The following is a 17,512-nucleotide window of genomic DNA, read 5'->3' on the forward strand; positions in this document are numbered from 1 at the left end:
CATCAAGAAAATACATCTTGATTTAAAGATGTTTGTATATTTGTACTGAAAACAAGACAAAAATACTAAGTAAGAAACTCATTTTTTGCAGTGCACGCTACTGCGCGAAATCTAAAAAATACGGGAGAAATACGGAAAATTATTTAAACTGAATGATGGTGAGAAAGAATGGTAAAACACAGGAGAATCTCCGGAAAAACGGGAAGGTTGACAGGTATGATAAAGTTAACAGGTCATTGAGTGGCTGTGGGCAGGGCTTTATCAGTGTGACATCACATTAACAGGAGAATCAAAACAGCATGTCTAATGAGACCGCTCTGGTTTAAAGAGGATTAAAAAAGAAGAGGGTGGATGTTATTTTCATTGTAGGGTGGTTGTTTTCACACACTGCCAATACACACTTATCTCTAAACATCTTGTAAAAGTGGATTTTGCATAATATGGGACCTTTAAAGAAAAAAAAACATCCATCCGACACAAAAGCGAGTAAATGCAAAAGTTGTATATAAAATATTTTATTATCATAAATAATATTTTACAGCAACTTTACAAACTTTGTGCTTTACAGTAGTTGAAAATCCATGTTGAAGTCAGTGAATAATGACCATGCTCTCTTCAAAACACTGCAGTCTTAAAGTTTTTAATTAGGGTTGTTCGACCCATAGTGGGACCTCTGGTTCATACAGACCCTGCAGTGTGATGTATAACAGCACGCCTCACTTTAAGTTCAGTATCAGTGTTAAGAATTTCAAAAATAAACTCATTCCTTCTTTCCCAAAATACTGTACTGTACTGTACAACTTGATATTCATACATATACATACACGCCTAAACACACAAACTGATATGATGTGTGCGTGACTGTGTGTTTAGGCTTTAAATAAAACCAATGACAAGTTTTTTATTTTATTGTAACTAGTCTGTAATCATGTTGGTAAATAAATAATTCACCCAAAGTGTCGCTTCATGTCGCTTCAAACCTGTATGACTTTCTTTCTGTAAGGATGTTTATAAAGAGTTTATAGCTAACATATTAGTTTATGCATTTTGTGTGCTGTATTTTAATGTTGAAGCCATGTGGAACAGGCAAAAGTTTAAGATTTAAAGTAAGGATGTACCGATACAAAAAAAATCTGTGCCGATATATCGGTATTAATCGGTATCGGCAGATGACACTCTGAATTATCCCTTAATTCAGAATAGTCCCACAGTATCCATCCACGTTTTTCTGTCCCATAGTGAGAAAAATGGCAGATTGCTCAACCGATACCTACCGATATTTACAGATTATCGGCCGATACATTGGTGCATCCCTAATTTAAATGTCTTTATGTGCTTTTATTGTCTTGATTTGTGTTTAGAAAAATTCATTCAGTTTTAGATCAACATGGAGGCGACTAATAATGACAAAATTTCAGTTTACATTTTGAAATAAATAAATAAAAATGTACATATGATGACATCATACTTTGGTTCTCCACACTTTAGAAAGTTTCGACATCGTATCTGTGTCTAATATTATTGAAGCTTAATTTTCCCATACTAAATGCAAATTCAGACTCGCCCACCAGAAATCAGACAGGTCTGATACAAAGAGCGAATCCATTAGCTCTGTACGGGGTCAGAGGCAAGAGATTATATACTCGTGCAGTAGAGGAGTACTTTCTTTTAAATGGTAATTTAGTTTTTCTTTTATTGACCATGCATGTCTTAACCTTATTTTAAGTGCAAATCAAGCCATGCCGTTCAAATCGTCGGATGGTAACAAATACCTGCAGAGAGTTCAGAAGTCCTGAAGTAAAACATGCGGGCTGTACATCTCACGCTGCCTAAGCTATTCTAGCTACTGTACAATCCTCTTTAGCTGTCTTACTCTATGGGAAAAGTGCGTTGTCTTTAGTTGTATTTTGACTATAACTGTTATTGCTGTGTGCTGCAGAGGCATGCAGTGACATACGGGCTGCAAGTGGCCGCTTGTTTTTCCGTAATGTTGTTATTACATCATGTTTTTCAGATTAAATGTCATATTGGGCTCAAAGAAGCGTGACAGGAATAATCGGTGGCAATACAGCAGCAATGTTTATTGCTTAAGATTCAGCCATTACATTCCAGTTGACATGAGTTTGCGCGGCAGTATTGTTATTAATGTTATTGTAACATTCATACGTCTTATTTAAAATCAATTCTTGGTTGCTCTGTTAAAGATTAATAAAAAATAAAGTTATGCCTCCGGGTACGAACGGGGAACCGTTTTCAATATTTGCTCAGTATTTGAAGTATTCGAGTAAGCAAATGATCCATAATATTAAACATAATTAGGATGGCACTGTGTAGAAAACATGCTGTGATGCAAAAACAACATTTAATGGGAATTTGATCATTTCATCAGCGGTGTTCTGCTGACAGAATGGAGATAATCATCTCTCAGGGGTATCAGGTTTTTTATTCCTGGTGAAACTGAGGAAGTTCTTTAGACTGTGACAAGATTTTGTGTTTTACAACAGAAATAAATCATTTAGGGAGAATAATGAGAAGCTTGATGCTTCACTAATAGCTTCATGTCTGTCTGTCTTTCTTTTATTTTTTCTTTTGTCTATCTTTCTTTCTGTCATTCTTTCAAATATCTATCTTTCTCTCACTATTTCCTTCTGTCTTTGTTTCTTTCAAATATCTATCTTTCTTTCATTCTTTCTGTCTATATTTCTTCCTTTCATTCTTTCTTTTGTCTATCTTTTTTCTTCCATTATTTCTTATATCCTTTTCTTTTTATTCTTTCTTTCTTTTTTCCTTTCTCCTTTCGTCTATTTATCTTTGTTTCTTTCTTAGAAATATAGACATAAGAAGAAATGAAAAAAGAAAGAGTGAGAAAAACAAAGAAAGAAAGAGTAAAGAAAAAAAAGAGTCAGCGAAGAGACAAAGATATAAGAAATAATGGAAGAAAAAGGTAGACAAAAGAAAAAAGAAAATAGACATAAGAAAGAAAGATAGACATATGAAAGAAAAAAGAACGAAAGATAGACATAAGAAAGAATTAAATATGTCTACACATCTTGTGTCTATCTTTCTTTCTTATGTCTATCGTTCATTCCTTCCTATGTCTATCTTTCATTCCTTCTTTTGTCTGTGGCTGAATCCCAAACCGCCTACCTCCACACTACACAGTACGCAAAGTAGCGCTTTTTACATACTATATAGTATGGAAGTAGGCGGTCTGGGATTCAGCCTATCTTTCATTCTTTCTTATGTCTATCGTTCATTCTTTCTTATGTCTATCTTTCATTCTTTCTTTTGTCTATCTTTCATTCTTTCTTATGTCTATCGTTCATTCTTTCTTATGTCTATCTTTCATTCTTTTTTATGTCTATCTTTCATTCTTTCTTACGTCTATCTTTCATTCTTTCTTATGTCTATGTTCTTTATGTCTATCTTTCTTTCTTATGTCTATCTTTCATTCTTTCTTATGTCTATGTTCTTTCTTTCTTTATGTCTATCTTTCTTTCTTTTTTCTATTGTTCTTTCTTTTTTATGTCTATCGTTCTTTCTTTTTTATGTCTATCTGTCTTTCTTTCTTATGTCTATGTTCTTTCTTTCTTTATGTCTATCTTTCTTTCTTTTTTCTATTGTTCTTTCTTTTTTATGTCTATCGTTCTTTCTTTTTTATGTCTATTTTTGTTCTTTCTTATGTCTATCTTTCATTCTTTCTTATGTCTATCGTTCATTCTTTCATATGTCTATCTGTCTTTCTTTCTTATGTCTATGTTCTTTCTTTCTTTATGTCTATCTTTCTTTCTTTCTTTTTTCTATCATTCTTTTTTATGTCTATCGTTCTTTCTTTTTTATGTCTATTTTTGTTCTTTCTTATGTCTATCTTTCATTCTTTCTTATGTCTATCTTTCTTTCTTATGTCTATATTTCATTCTTTCTTATGTCTGTTTTTTCTTATGTCTATATTTCTTTCTTATGTTTATAAGATATATAAAACTAAAAAGACATAAGAAAGAAAGATGAAGGAAGGACAGGGAGACAAAAAGAAAGAATGAAAAATAGAAAGATAGACATAAAAAAGAATGAAATAAAAAATACAGACATAAGAAAGAAAGAAAGAAATAGACATAAGAAAGAAAAAAGTAGACATAAGAAAGTAAGAAAAATAGACATAAGAAAGAAAGAAAGATGAACGAAGGGCAGGGAGACAAAAAGAAAGAATGAAAAATAGAAAGATAGACATAAGAAAGAATGAAATAAAAATACAGACATAAGAAAGAAAGAAAGAAATAGACATAGAAAGAAAAAGTATACATAAGAAAGTAAGAAAAATATACATAAGAAATAAAGAAAAAAAATAGACATAAGAATTAAAGAGTGAGAGAAAGAAAGAAATATAGACATTTCTCACTCTTTAATTCTTACGTCCACCCTTCTTTCATTCTTATGTCTATATTTGTTTTTTCATTCTTTATGATGTCTATCATTTCATTTTTTATTTCTTTCATCTAGCTTTCTTATGTCTATCGTTCCTTCTTTCTTTTTGTCTCCCTTTCATTCCTTCTTTCTTTCCCTCTGTCTTAATTTTTTCTCTCATTCCTTTTTTCTTTGTCTCTCTTTCATTCTCTCTGTCTTCCTTTTCTCTTTCTCTCTTTTTTTCTGTCTCTCTCTCTCTCTCTCTCTTTCTTTCTTTCTTTCTTTCTTTATTTGTTTTGTCATACATATAAATGTGATTTGATATGATCTTTGATATGACTTTAAAAGCTATAGTTTTGACATTCATGGGAGTGTTTTTTTCAGTAATCTCCCTCTGCTCGTGTTGGTGTTGTGTTCTCAGGTGATGGTGAAGCAGATGACAGTGTGATGATACTAACCTCAGCACATCTCCTGTGGACCTGATAATGACCTTTCTAACCTGAGAACATCACACAACAGAGCTTAACCACTCATCTAACACATTTCCATTTCACACAATATGTTAATGCTCACGACTCTCCATCTGTGTCTGTTTGTCTTTCTGCAGCCCATCATTTACAATCAGCACAAAGTCAAGTTTTGAGCTCACATTCATACAATCTATAAGATTACATATATATATGTATTAATTTTGGTGGAGACTGGGGTTAGTGACTATCACTTCCTCCAACCAATCAGACTTGAGCATTCCTGAGATTTTGTATGTATTTCCATGTGTGCAGTAATGAGAAGAATTGCACATAACTGTGCGTTACATGTACTGTGATCATTTTAACCATTGATGATGTGTTCATGGTTTCATTTAAGAAAACAAAGCTACAGTAATAGCAATAGTGCGCCCATGACAATAAGTTTGTGCGCTTTCTGGAAGACCCAATCATCGATAAATCAACAACACCACCATTAATATATTCTTTCCTCTCTGTTATAAAACTTGGCCACTGCGACCCCAAAAGTCACTCGTAAACTCTTAAGTGATGCTTACTGTTTGAAGATATTCATTATAGACGCGTCAGCCCGCAGGTCAAGAGCGTTCCTCAATGCATTGCACTTTAAAGAGCCAAGCATCAAGCTACAGTTGTATTTCACCTTTGACCCTATTGGTTGCTGACCTCTGATGATAGCTGTGTGTTGTGGGGTACGTCGAAGCCCTGACGTACCTCACGTACAGGGTCCATAACAGTGATTTGATAATACGCCTCAAAACCCCTGCAGATCTCATTAGTGTCTGCGAAAACCTTCAAGTGTACAACTCTGGGGATGATATTTGATTTGTCATTGTACACATTTATTTAAACTGATTCCCTGGAAGCTACCTGGGGATTCAGATCTCGGGAATCTCCTGTGACACTCTGCATCTTCAGACTGATCCTCCATTCCTTTGGCTAGCAGCTCAGATCCATACCTGCCCGCATCGCCACACATTCGGGCAAGATGCAAAGCTCTGTGAGGATGGTGCAGAATGGATCTCAATACCAGAAAGACTGGTCTGCTCAGTCTAAAATATGCAGAGCGGAGACAGGAGCGTGACGTGTGTGTATGAGAGAGACAGACGGAGAGAAAAAGAGGAAGACTTGCTACATAAGTGGGATGTTGAAGGGCCCGCAGTTGCATTTGGGGACGGTGCGTCGCCATGACAACCTTCAGTCAGAGTCGGCCCTGAGGCAAGAAGTCTCTGTCTGTCAGCCCCTCAGGACTAAAACAGGGAGCAGATCAACACAAAGTGTGGCTGCGTGACGGCTTACACAGCACCACTTTGGTATCGCAGATGCCTTGGGATAAGACATCTTCCTCTCCTATACACGACGTTATCTCACACACATGTCATGCTGGCACGGATGTGTCTCTTACAGAAACACATTCCTTCTGCTTTTTGAGAAGAGTATATCTTCAAGGAAAGATGTCCTCCTTGTCCGTATCTGGTGATGTCGGTCGCGATATCTGAAAGAGCGAGACGGGAGAGCTTGAAGTCTTTCTGCTCCTCAGCAACCTCAACACCTCTGCGACCTGCGTCTCCAAGGCAACCATACGGTTTCCGAGGGCCGTCAACTCCTCTTTGAGTTCACTGCGTAGTTCGAGGAGCGAGGCGTGAAGCGTATGTTCGGGAATAGTCGGGATTGGGGGTATTAGGGGAGCCTTCCCATCCGGCTGGATCGGGCTGTGGTCGCCAGGCGTCCGAGCTCCGCCCTCATCCAGCCGTAGGTCACTTTTGGTGATGCCGCTATCGCACGAGTCCGTCTTTTTCAGTCCGCTAGGCTCCGACTTGCTGGAGCCGCTCCGCTCGGGAAGCGTCTCCATAGATTCCGCTTTGGGAACGTTTCCCCAGCCTTCCGGCTTAGCAACGCTCTCCCTGAACCTGGCCCAACCCCGTGCGCGCGGCTCGGACGACCGAGGGGCGGTTGGGGCGGGGGCGCTGAGCTTCGCCTGGTCGAACAGACCCAGGGTGTGGTTTTTGCTCGTGTGTGAAGGGATGGGCGTGGCTGGGCTTTCCGTTACCGTGACGATGCTCGTGGTGGCGACGACATCTTGACTGATGACCTCGTTGTGAATGTGACCCTTCTCGAGATCAGGGTCGTTGGGATTGGATTGCCCCGCAGCGAGTCGGGCTTCTTTCTGCTGGCGGAAACGCTGGAACAGACGGCGGACGGGATGATCAGGCGGGAGATTCAGCGGGGCTTCGTTCTTCCTCCTCAGTCTCTCCTCTTCCTCACGCTTCACATCACTGATCTTTCTGAACACAAGCTGAAAAGACACGCAGGGTTAGTTTAGAGAAACATGCGCACAACTACATATTTTATAAAGGTGCAGTATTTTTGGAAATTTTGTTACTCTGTACCTTAAAACTTTTATTTTTACTGTGTTTAAATTGTGTTGTTAAGGACACTCTGTATAAGAGATTTTGATAACACTTTTAAACAAGGTTAAAATTGTTAACATTAATTAACGCATTAGCTAACATGAATTAACAATGAGCAATACTTCAACAGCATTTATTTCACTGCAAAAAATTATTTTCAAGAAAAAAATCTTAGTATTTTTGTCTTGTTTTCAGTAAAAATATCTAAAAAAAAATTAAATTAAGATGCTTTTTCTTGATGAGCAAAATAACCCAAAAAATTAAGTCTAGTTTTTAGACCAAAAATATCAAATTTAATTGATTTTATGCATAAAACAAGCAAAAAAATCTGCCAATGAGGTGAGCAAATTGTGTTTAAGAAAAATGTTCAAGATTTTTTTGCTTACCCCATTGGCAGATTTTTTTTTTTTTACTTGTTTTATGCAGAAAATCACTTACATTTTATATTTTTGGTCTAAAAACTAGACTTATTTTCTTGGGTTTTGCTCATCAAGAAAAAGCATCTTCATTTTTAGATATTTTTCACTGAAAACAAGAAAAAAATACTAAGATTTTTTTCTTGAAAATCATTTTTTGCTGTGTAATATTACTCCATGCACTGCAAAAAATAATTTTAAAAAAAAAAAATCTTAGTATTTTTGTCTTGTTTTCAGTAAAAAATATCTAAAAATTCTTAAATTCAAATGCTTTTTCTTGATGAGCAAAACGACCCAAGAAAATAAGTCTAGTTTTTAGACCAAAAATATCAAATTTAGGTGATTTTGTGCAGAAAACAAGCAAAAAAATCTGCCAATGGGGTAAGCAAAAAATCTAAAAAATTTTCTTAAACACTAAATTCAAGAAAAATTCAAGAAAAAATTTCTTACCCCATTGGCAGATTTTTTTGCTTGTTTTATGCACAAAATCACTCAAATTTGACATCTTTGGTCTAAAAACAAGACTTATTTTTTGGGGTCGTTTTGCTCATCAAGAAAAAGCATCTTAATTTAAAAAAAATATATTTTTAAAAATATATAAAAGATATTTTTACTGAAAACAAGACAAAAATGCTAAGAATTTTTTTCTTGAAAATAATTTTTTGCAGTGTGTAAATTTTAGCATTAATTTCATTTCTAAAATCAAAAGTTGTAACTGTTAACATTTCTGTTAATAATGCACAATCAACTAACATCAACAAAGATTAATAAATGCTGTAAAACTATATTGCTCACTGTTAGTTTATGTAAGCTAATGCATTTATTAATGTTAACAAATACAGCCTTATTGTACACTGCAAAAAAAATGAGCAAAACGACCCAAGTAAATAAGTTTAGTTTTTAGACCAAAACTATCAAATTTAAATGGTTTTGTGCATAAAAAAGCAAAAAAATCTGCCAATGGGGCAAGCAAAAAATCTATTTTTTACACTTGAACACTAAATTCAAGAAAAAAATCAAGAAAATTTAGCTTATTCCAATGGAAGAATTATTTTTTTTTTTTGCTTGTTTTATCCACAAAATCACTTAAAATTTGTAAATAAATAAGCAGACCTTAGACACCGTTTACAGAAGATCAAAAACACTTAGACAAGGTGAAATAGACTACAAAAGACTTAAAGTTTGAAAGTTAGATTATTTTCAACATTGGCAATATATATGGCTGTAGCGCAACTTTATTGAGAAGGTTTTAAAACTGCATTCAGATGAAAGCACCTATTCAAAAAAAGATTAATCAGATTAGTATTTGCGTTTCACAATTAAGAATTAAATAATAAAAACGTGATCACAAAGCTGCAGTGCTTCCCATATGAAAGCACCTGGCCGGCTTTCAAACTATAAACCGCATCCATATGTTATAGCCTTGACAGACATCGTGAAGATGCAAAGCTTCTTATTATGCACACAGTTATCATCGATCCATCTCACAAATCCTTGAGTCAACGTGGAGTCATCAACTTTACAACTAAGTACAGAGACTTCACACTGCAGTCTCAGCAGCTGTATTAACCCCTTAAATCAATACCAGCATCTCTATTCATCATATTTGTAATGAAAAAGCTGTCAATGGGGTGCTAGCCTTCAAAAAGGTGCTAACATGTATTATTTAGGTCGAGATTTGTATACATTCGCTACCTTTGAGGTACTAATATGACCTTTTTGAAAGGGTGCAGCACTAGTGACGGCTGGGGACTATTTTTGGACCATTCTTTTTGAAGACATACAAATGTCAAATCTTTTTATTTCCTACAGACAGGGTAAATCAGGGGTCTCCAACATTTTGTGAGCAAGGCTACCACAATTGATAAAACGATCTGGAGGGCTACTTTTTTGTTGTACTCGTTGATTTTATTTTACTTGTTTTATCCTTATTTAAAATGTTAACATAGGGAGAGCGGGGCATAACCTAACACTTTTTGGTTTTGGCTCAATCATTCAAAAAATATTTGAGTTTGATTCAATATATTTTTACACAATCAACACACACATGTCTGCTACAAATGAACATTTGAAGTTTGTTTCTATTACTTACCATTCTTGGACAATTACACCAAACGTGACAGAAGTGCAAACGTTACAACTTAACCCATAGGTGGGGTTCATTGTAACAGGCAGGGGGTTAGTTGTAACACTTGCTAAAAATTAGTTCTTTCCCAGCGCACCCCTGCATTAAAGAAGCCAAGCTAATATAAAAAATATGCAATAAATCAATATTAAAATTTAGGCTATTAATAGAGTGTGCTTTGGCGGGCAACCTGATGCCCGTGGGCACCATGGTGGACACCACAGGTCAAAATCATACTGTACACTTTCAATTAAAGATGCTTTCCTCTAGCTAAAATATCAAATAAAACACTTTACATTAAGCAAACAAACGATCCAGACTTTAGTGTCAGTCGAAATTTTGTCAACCCATCACCGGCATCTAAACACAAAGGTCTAGACCATCACTCACAATCCTGGACCTCTGTGTTCAGTTTCCTGAATTTTGTGAGATGTTCTAAGTGCCTGACTTATTTATTAAAGCTCATGCATATTTCAGAGTTGAAGGCTTTTATTGAACAGATTCCCAGAGTCAACTCTCTTATGTATAAGTGTTTGCAAGCCTGACTGAAGGAAACCCTCAAAGAGGAGAAATATTCATCTGCACTTAGGCCAGAGATTTTGAAGGCACGTGCGTCTCCGTTACTCAAATCCTCAATGGGAAAACGATACACAGAGTTGCCCTACTCTCTCCATTTCCTTTTCCTGTTTGTGTCTCCCTGGCTGCGTCCCAAATGGTGCACTTGATGTGGACGTCTCTTGTCTTCATGTGCACGTGTGCGTAAAGTCCACGAGACTGTAGGGAGTCCAATTTGTCATTTCATTATTCTGAAGACTCTCAAACCACCCAACAGCACATGTGACACAACCTCTCGACCAATCAAGAGCCGACAAAATAGTGAATCTGCTATCCACTTAATTTGAGACGTATCTGGGTCCAAGCTTTCACTCATATCCAGGGCGCTCGATGCGAAGTTCATCACAACATGTATGTAGCCCGTCATGTGTGTGGTTCGTAATTTCAAAATATGTGATGAAATTTTATGATAGTTATATTGCGCACTGCAAACACAATCAAAGCTTCAAAAACACAGAAAGAACGGGACCTTTAAGACGGTTTGTTTCTGTCACAAGTCAAAGCTGGACAGTGTATTTGAATATGACCTCATCTTTAATATTTTAATATTCATATTTTGTACTAAATATTCATTAAAGAGGACAAAGTGCACAGACACCTGTACTGACAATCTGTCTGGAAAAAGAACAGGAACACACGCGCACACACATTTAGCAGATGAGAATAATCAGAAATGGAGATAACCTGTAATTATCTCCGTCTCATAAGAACTTTCAAATTCCACTTTTATTGTCATTATAATCCGCTCCTTTTAAGCTTAAGTACCTGCATAAAGTTTATGTGTTCAGGGGTTTGAAAGTAATCTTCTCCTAATTCAAGAGACACATGCACACAATATGCTAAATAGTCGCTGTCTTCAGACTTCTTGTGTTCTTTGTGTATTGCTGTAACCATGCAGTTATGACGTCACCGAGGTCCTGACCACTGTACATCTTTAAAATCCTATCTAAATTAATAATCCGTTTCAAGTCTTTCTTTGCATGTCTACACAGTTCGCTAAATAAGTTATGATGAGGGTACGTATGGGTGCGGCCTTCGCAGTTATCTATACTTTATATTGGCAGATGCTATTTGCACCTCAGTATTTTTGTGCATTAACAGGATGGAATAATAAAAAGAGTGTGAAGGATTTATTATTACAATTATCCGGTTGTTAAGTGATGATGTAAGGAATACGGTTTCCGGGTCCAAACCTCCACTCATTTCAATAGAGAATATTATTTAAAAAGCCGATTATGAGCACTATTTATTCATATCACACATTTAAGCGAAAATTTTATAAACTTACAGTGCAGTCTCCAGGCTCACGTTATCCACTTGTTAAGTCATAACATAAGGAATACCGTTTCCAGCTCCATTTATGTGCACTATTTGAGCGAAAATTTTATAAACTCACGTGTAAACTGCAGTCTCGGGCTTCCAGAATAAAAGACAGCAATATATTAATAATTCAAAAAAATCCACGCCCATAAATCCATGTCTGGAGATAAAAATTAGGATCGGTGTGTTTTTGGTAGTTTTTCAACATGATACGAGGGTATTATAGCCGTGATTTTTTTTGTTAATTCTCTATTATATCTGTAAGCGGTTTGGCCCAGAAGCGGCGCATGACGTTAGACTTAACCTCTGGATTAAATGAATGCTGCATTATTTGGGAGAATAAAAGCCCTCACTACACAGACCCCTACCCAATAAATACTTTAATTTTACTAAACACTTTATTTTCAAACATTTTCAAAAAAGGATATTTAATGCGATGTATGATAGGAAACGGGAAATCAGCGAGGTCGGCAAAAGGCGGATTCGAACCAGGGACACTGCCCCAAAAGCTAAATCTACAAGCTTTACTCGCTTTTTTATATCTATCAACAACTTTCTCGCTGTGTGTTGTACATTTCAATTAGGTCTTTAAAAGGCGTTTCAAAATCTGGTCGTCATAAATGATGAGTACCATCCACTCCAGTGACCATACAGCAAAAAATATGTCAAAATATATTTTTGCCCATTTTTTTATATTTTTAAATCTATTTAAAATATATTTTGGAATGTTTACAACAATATATTTTTCATCAAAATATTCAAAATATCAAAATATTTTATGGACAATTTTTTGTATATTTTTAAATATATATATAGTAAAGCTTCAAAAATATATATTTAGCCCTCCATCCATATATGTCAATCCAAGGAAATATATTCATGTGACGTTGCAATGGAAGAAAACATTATTTATATTCCGAACATGTGAACAGTTTTGAAAAGGTTAAAATTAAATATATTTTTAACTTCAAAAAGATACTTTATAAAATTACTTATTTAAGATATATTTCAAATATATTTTGGCAAAGAATACATTTTTGCCATATGGGATGTAAAATTACAAATGTATTTGCTTGCCCTTGAAATACATTTTTATACAAGGTTAAAACTAAATATATTTCCAAATTCAAAAATATATTTAATTGAGCATTACTTTCTATAAAATGTATTTAGCATATATTTAAAATATATTTTTGGCCAAAGAAATTTATTATTTTGCCGTATAAGACTGATGACATGAAATTCACTTGTTATTTGCATAAAGTTAAACTTTTCTCAACTTTCACGCGACTGGACATGCCCCATTTAGTCACAAACGGCCACTGTCGCCGGAAGTCACCAAGCGTCCATTGAAATCAATGAGATCTCATCACTCTGCTAGTCACTGCTAGTCTAGTAAATATACACTCTGAATGACATTTTATAAACTATACTACAACCATAAACTATAATTTGCAATTACATTTTTTTTGCAATTAATCTGCAGCACCCCTACTTATGTTGTAATTCAGCAGTAAGATTATATAAAACTGTGAGTGTGTGTGTGTGTGTGTGTGTGTGTGTGTGTGTGTGTGTGTGTGTGTGTGTGTGTGTGTATGTGTGTGTGTGTGTCTGATGCTTCTCAATCTCATTCCATTTCATTCTCGAGTTTATCCATTGCAAAATGATTTTTAAGCAATGTGTACAAGATAGAGACGGAGCACATTGGGCATTTACCCATCATGTCTTACACAAAATCATTTCATTTGGAGTTTAATACGCTCTCGGATTTGTCATATTGCCACTTTCCATCTGAATCTGATGTTTCTCTGTAATTGAACCCTGGAAAACTCATCGTATTTGGCAGCAGGCGGAGAAATATCCCGCTCGCTCGGAAAACCTTAGGGGAACGAGAGAATATCAGGTCGACAGATTCGGCAGATTGCTCTTCTCAAAGATGTCAAGGGTCTTGTGTCCTTAAAGTACAGTTTGTGTGTTAAGGTATGATGGACAGTAATGACCAAAATGCTGCTATTCCCATCCTGGACACACAAACAGAGTAACAATCCAATCCGGAAATAAATCCACACTTTCAGTTTTGTGCAAAAGTTTTAGCCACCACCAGCTTTGTTGTTTTAGCAGTTTTATTGACCACCATATTTATTATATTAACAGAAAATACTGAAAATGAAGAGTTTCGTTGCAAAACGAGATAAATCCATTTTTTAACATTTTTGTTAAAACATGTTTATTATTATGTTATCATGTTATTATTTTGTTTTATGGTGCTACTTAGCTGTATTTTTTAAGTTATGAAGGTTTAAATCAAAACAAACCAACTGCAGTTGCATTGAAATTAATTGGAATGCACAAAAAAAAACAGATTTCTGAACAATTAAAAAAACGGTGGTTATCTTGTTTTGCAACGAAACTCTTCAAATATGTACACAAAATGTGAAAACCGAACAAAATATCTAGCAAAAGTCTGTATTTAGTGTTGACCTTTCTTGGCATTAAACACTTCTTGAACTCTTGGATACTGAAGTCCTGAAATCATTTGATTATTAAAAATAAGGATTATATTTTATTTAGATTTAAGAGATCCTGCAGGTTCCTGAGAGGAGCTCATAGTAAACACTACACACTTTAGCTTATAATTTTATTCAGTTTTTTAATAGTGCATGCAAATTTCCTGTATTATCTGGTTGAATTCTAATAAACAGACTGAGAAATAATTATATATGCTCATTATAGCATTGCAAAAACAACAGATCTAATGGTAGCGCAAGACATTTGCACAATACTGTATGTCTCCAATTAAAGGAACATTCAGGCTTAAGCTCTGCTGACTGTCAGTTTACACAAACAATTTCGACTCATCTCTCAGGTTGTAAAATGTAATAAAAGCACAGTAAAAAAACCTACAGTACAACTTTGTATATCTGCTATATATCAGCTGTATATTTTTAACTTCAACTCTAATGTAGTACAAAGCCCCAGGTGAAAAAGAAGTACACTTCCATAGTTTTCGAACACTAATTTTGTACTTGATATACTAAAAATTCTTCTTTAGTACTTCTTAAGAAAATCTAAGTGTACTTATCTTTGTTATTTTTAGACACCATGAAATAAAATGTGCTAAAATTTATTTAGGTACCATTTGTAATAATCTTGAACCCGTCTTGCAAGTGTTAACTAAATACATTTTTAATACAGAGATAGTACGTTAAAAGTGCATTTTAGTTCATGTTCATGGTGTCTCAAAATGGCACAAATAAGTTCTTTAGATAATTTTTAGTATTGGGGAGAACTGGGGCAAAAGTAACACGGGACGAAAGTAACACTGCAAAAAATGATTTTTAAGAAAAAAAATCTTAGTATTTTTGTCTTGTTTTCAGTAAAAATATCTACAAATTCTTAAATTAAGATGCTTTTTCTTGATGAGCAAAATTACCCAAGAAAATAAGTCTAGTTCCCAGACCAAAAACATAAAATTTAAGTGATTTTGTGCATAAAACGAGCAAAAAAATCTGTCGATGGGGTAAACTATTTTTTCTTGAATTTAGTATTTAAGAAAAATGTTCAAGATTTTTTTTGCTTACCCCATTGACAGATTTAATTTCATTTTCATAGTGTTCAAACTGTTGAAAACTTGTTTTATTCTAAACAATTTAAGTTTGTACATGAAAAATGTCATTTCAATATTTTTTACAAAGATAAAATACAAAATATGTTTGCAGTTACATATTAACAAGGTCATAGTTATGTGTATATATATGTATATATATATATATATATATATATATATATATATATATGTATATATATATATATATATATATATATATATATATATATATATATATATATATATATATATATATATATATATGTATATGTATATGTATATGTATATATATATATATATATATATATATATATATATATATATATATATATATATATATATATATATATATATATATATATATACATATATATGACCCAGTCAGCTGGGACGAAAGTAACACACAGGTTGTTTAAAAGTAACACAACACAACCATATAGATTTTTGTGTTACACTAGTTTTTAGTAAATATACATGACTATGACTTTGTTAATATGTAACTGCAAACATATTTTGTTGTTTATCTTTGCAAAAAAATATTTAAAAATTACAATTTCGGTTTCATCAAATGTTTCAAAAGCAACCTGACAGTACAAACTTAAATTGTTGAGAATAACATTTCAACAGTACTATGAACAATTAAATTAAATTAAATCAAATTAGAATAATATCAATTTTCAACAGTATTAGCAGCGGGACAGAACTAGCAAGTGTTACTTTCGTCCCGACAGGAACTCCTGACATTTAAACCCGATTTACTTTTATTTTGAAAAACTCTGAGAAGTCAAACTTCAGGGTGTGTTACAGCACTTAATAACCTGTAGATTGAACAGAACTGTAACACATAAAACGAGAAAAAAAAATACCACTTTAGAAATGTACTTATCATGGTCAAAAACAGCTTTCTGGACCTTTACGCGCAAAACGATGACGAAATAACGCGATAAAGATGCTTTCATACTTTAGCTTGGAATCCAAATGTAGTCAGGGCTCTGAGAAAATCGCTTTGTTACTTCGTCCCGTGTTTCTTTTGTCCTCGTTCTCCGCTACAAAATAAGTGCACGAAAATAGAGCACTTTAAGTACACTATGGAATTGAATCTCGTTTTCCCATTGTGCATAAAGCTGAACTTTACACAATTAAAACTTTCTCTATGCTTTCCCTGCGATTCAACCCATGACCTTTCCACTTCTAATGTTGCGTTCACACCAGGCGCGGTAAAGGCGGCAAAAACGCGCTATAGTTGGATACTTGAACATTTGAGTTCATTCGCGCGTGAAATTCTAGTCATTTTAAATTCACGCGGAGAATCGCGTCATGGGAGGGGCTTCTGCGACACCGCTGAGACTTCGCCACTCCGCTCGCTTCCTGTTATCACGTCACTACTACAGCAAGGTCCTTCTGCGTCTCGGAATTCCGCCGAAGTTCAGATTTTTCAACTTGCGCGTTTCCCGCGGCAATGCTCAATTCGCGCGAAACACTGCATCCGCAGGATAATAATCCGCGTGTAATCGCGTCTTTGCATTAACTTAACATGTAAATCACCCGCGCTTGCCGCCTTTACCGTAGCTGGTGTAAACGCAGCATTACTCATTGCTTTACCAGCTGAGCTACAGAAACACTTCTTTTAAAGTACACTGTAAAAAAATGCTACATGTAACAGATCAGATTTGTTATGCGAGTCAATCTAACCTACCATTTTAAGTTTTAGACCAGTATATAGTTGACATAACTTATAAAAAATTATATTATTTAACTTAATTTTTTAAAGTAAAACAAAAACTTGAATTTTCTTACAGTGTAGTCTTACGTCAAATGACAATTTATTTGTATAGCACAATTTAAAAACAATGGCTGTTGACCAATGTGCTTTCCACAACTTAATACTTAAAAAATAACAAACAAACAAGACAAATAACAAAAATTAACATAAAATCAAACGGGATAATGTTGTCCGACTATTCCCTAGAACGAGTTGCAATAGTCCATCTTGAATGAAATAAAAACGTGGATTACTTTCTCAAAATCCTTGAAGAAAAGAAACTGCTTAGCAAACACATCTAGCATAGAGCAAACGGATGCTCAGTTATTGTCACTGAATAATTCATATT

At 34.6% G+C, this 17,512-nt stretch overlaps 1 protein-coding gene across 2 annotated transcripts in view; it reads right to left on the bottom strand.

The window, feature by feature from the left end:
- Positions 1 to 499: 499 nt before the first annotated feature.
- The window catches only part of kcnh1a (potassium voltage-gated channel, subfamily H (eag-related), member 1a), a 71,466-nt gene continuing 54,453 nt past the window's right edge, over positions 500 to 17,512 (bottom strand). For both annotated transcript variants that reach the window (XM_055171396.2, XM_055171397.2), the window contains one exon: positions 500 to 7,203. In XM_055171396.2, the coding sequence (XP_055027371.2) occupies positions 6,352 to 7,203 (852 nt within the window). In that variant the 3' untranslated portion in view covers positions 500 to 6,351. The remainder of the gene's footprint in view (positions 7,204 to 17,512) is intronic.

Source organism: Misgurnus anguillicaudatus, chromosome 7 (assembly GCF_027580225.2).
Source record: "Misgurnus anguillicaudatus chromosome 7, ASM2758022v2, whole genome shotgun sequence".
NCBI lineage: Eukaryota > Metazoa > Chordata > Actinopteri > Cypriniformes > Cobitidae > Misgurnus > Misgurnus anguillicaudatus.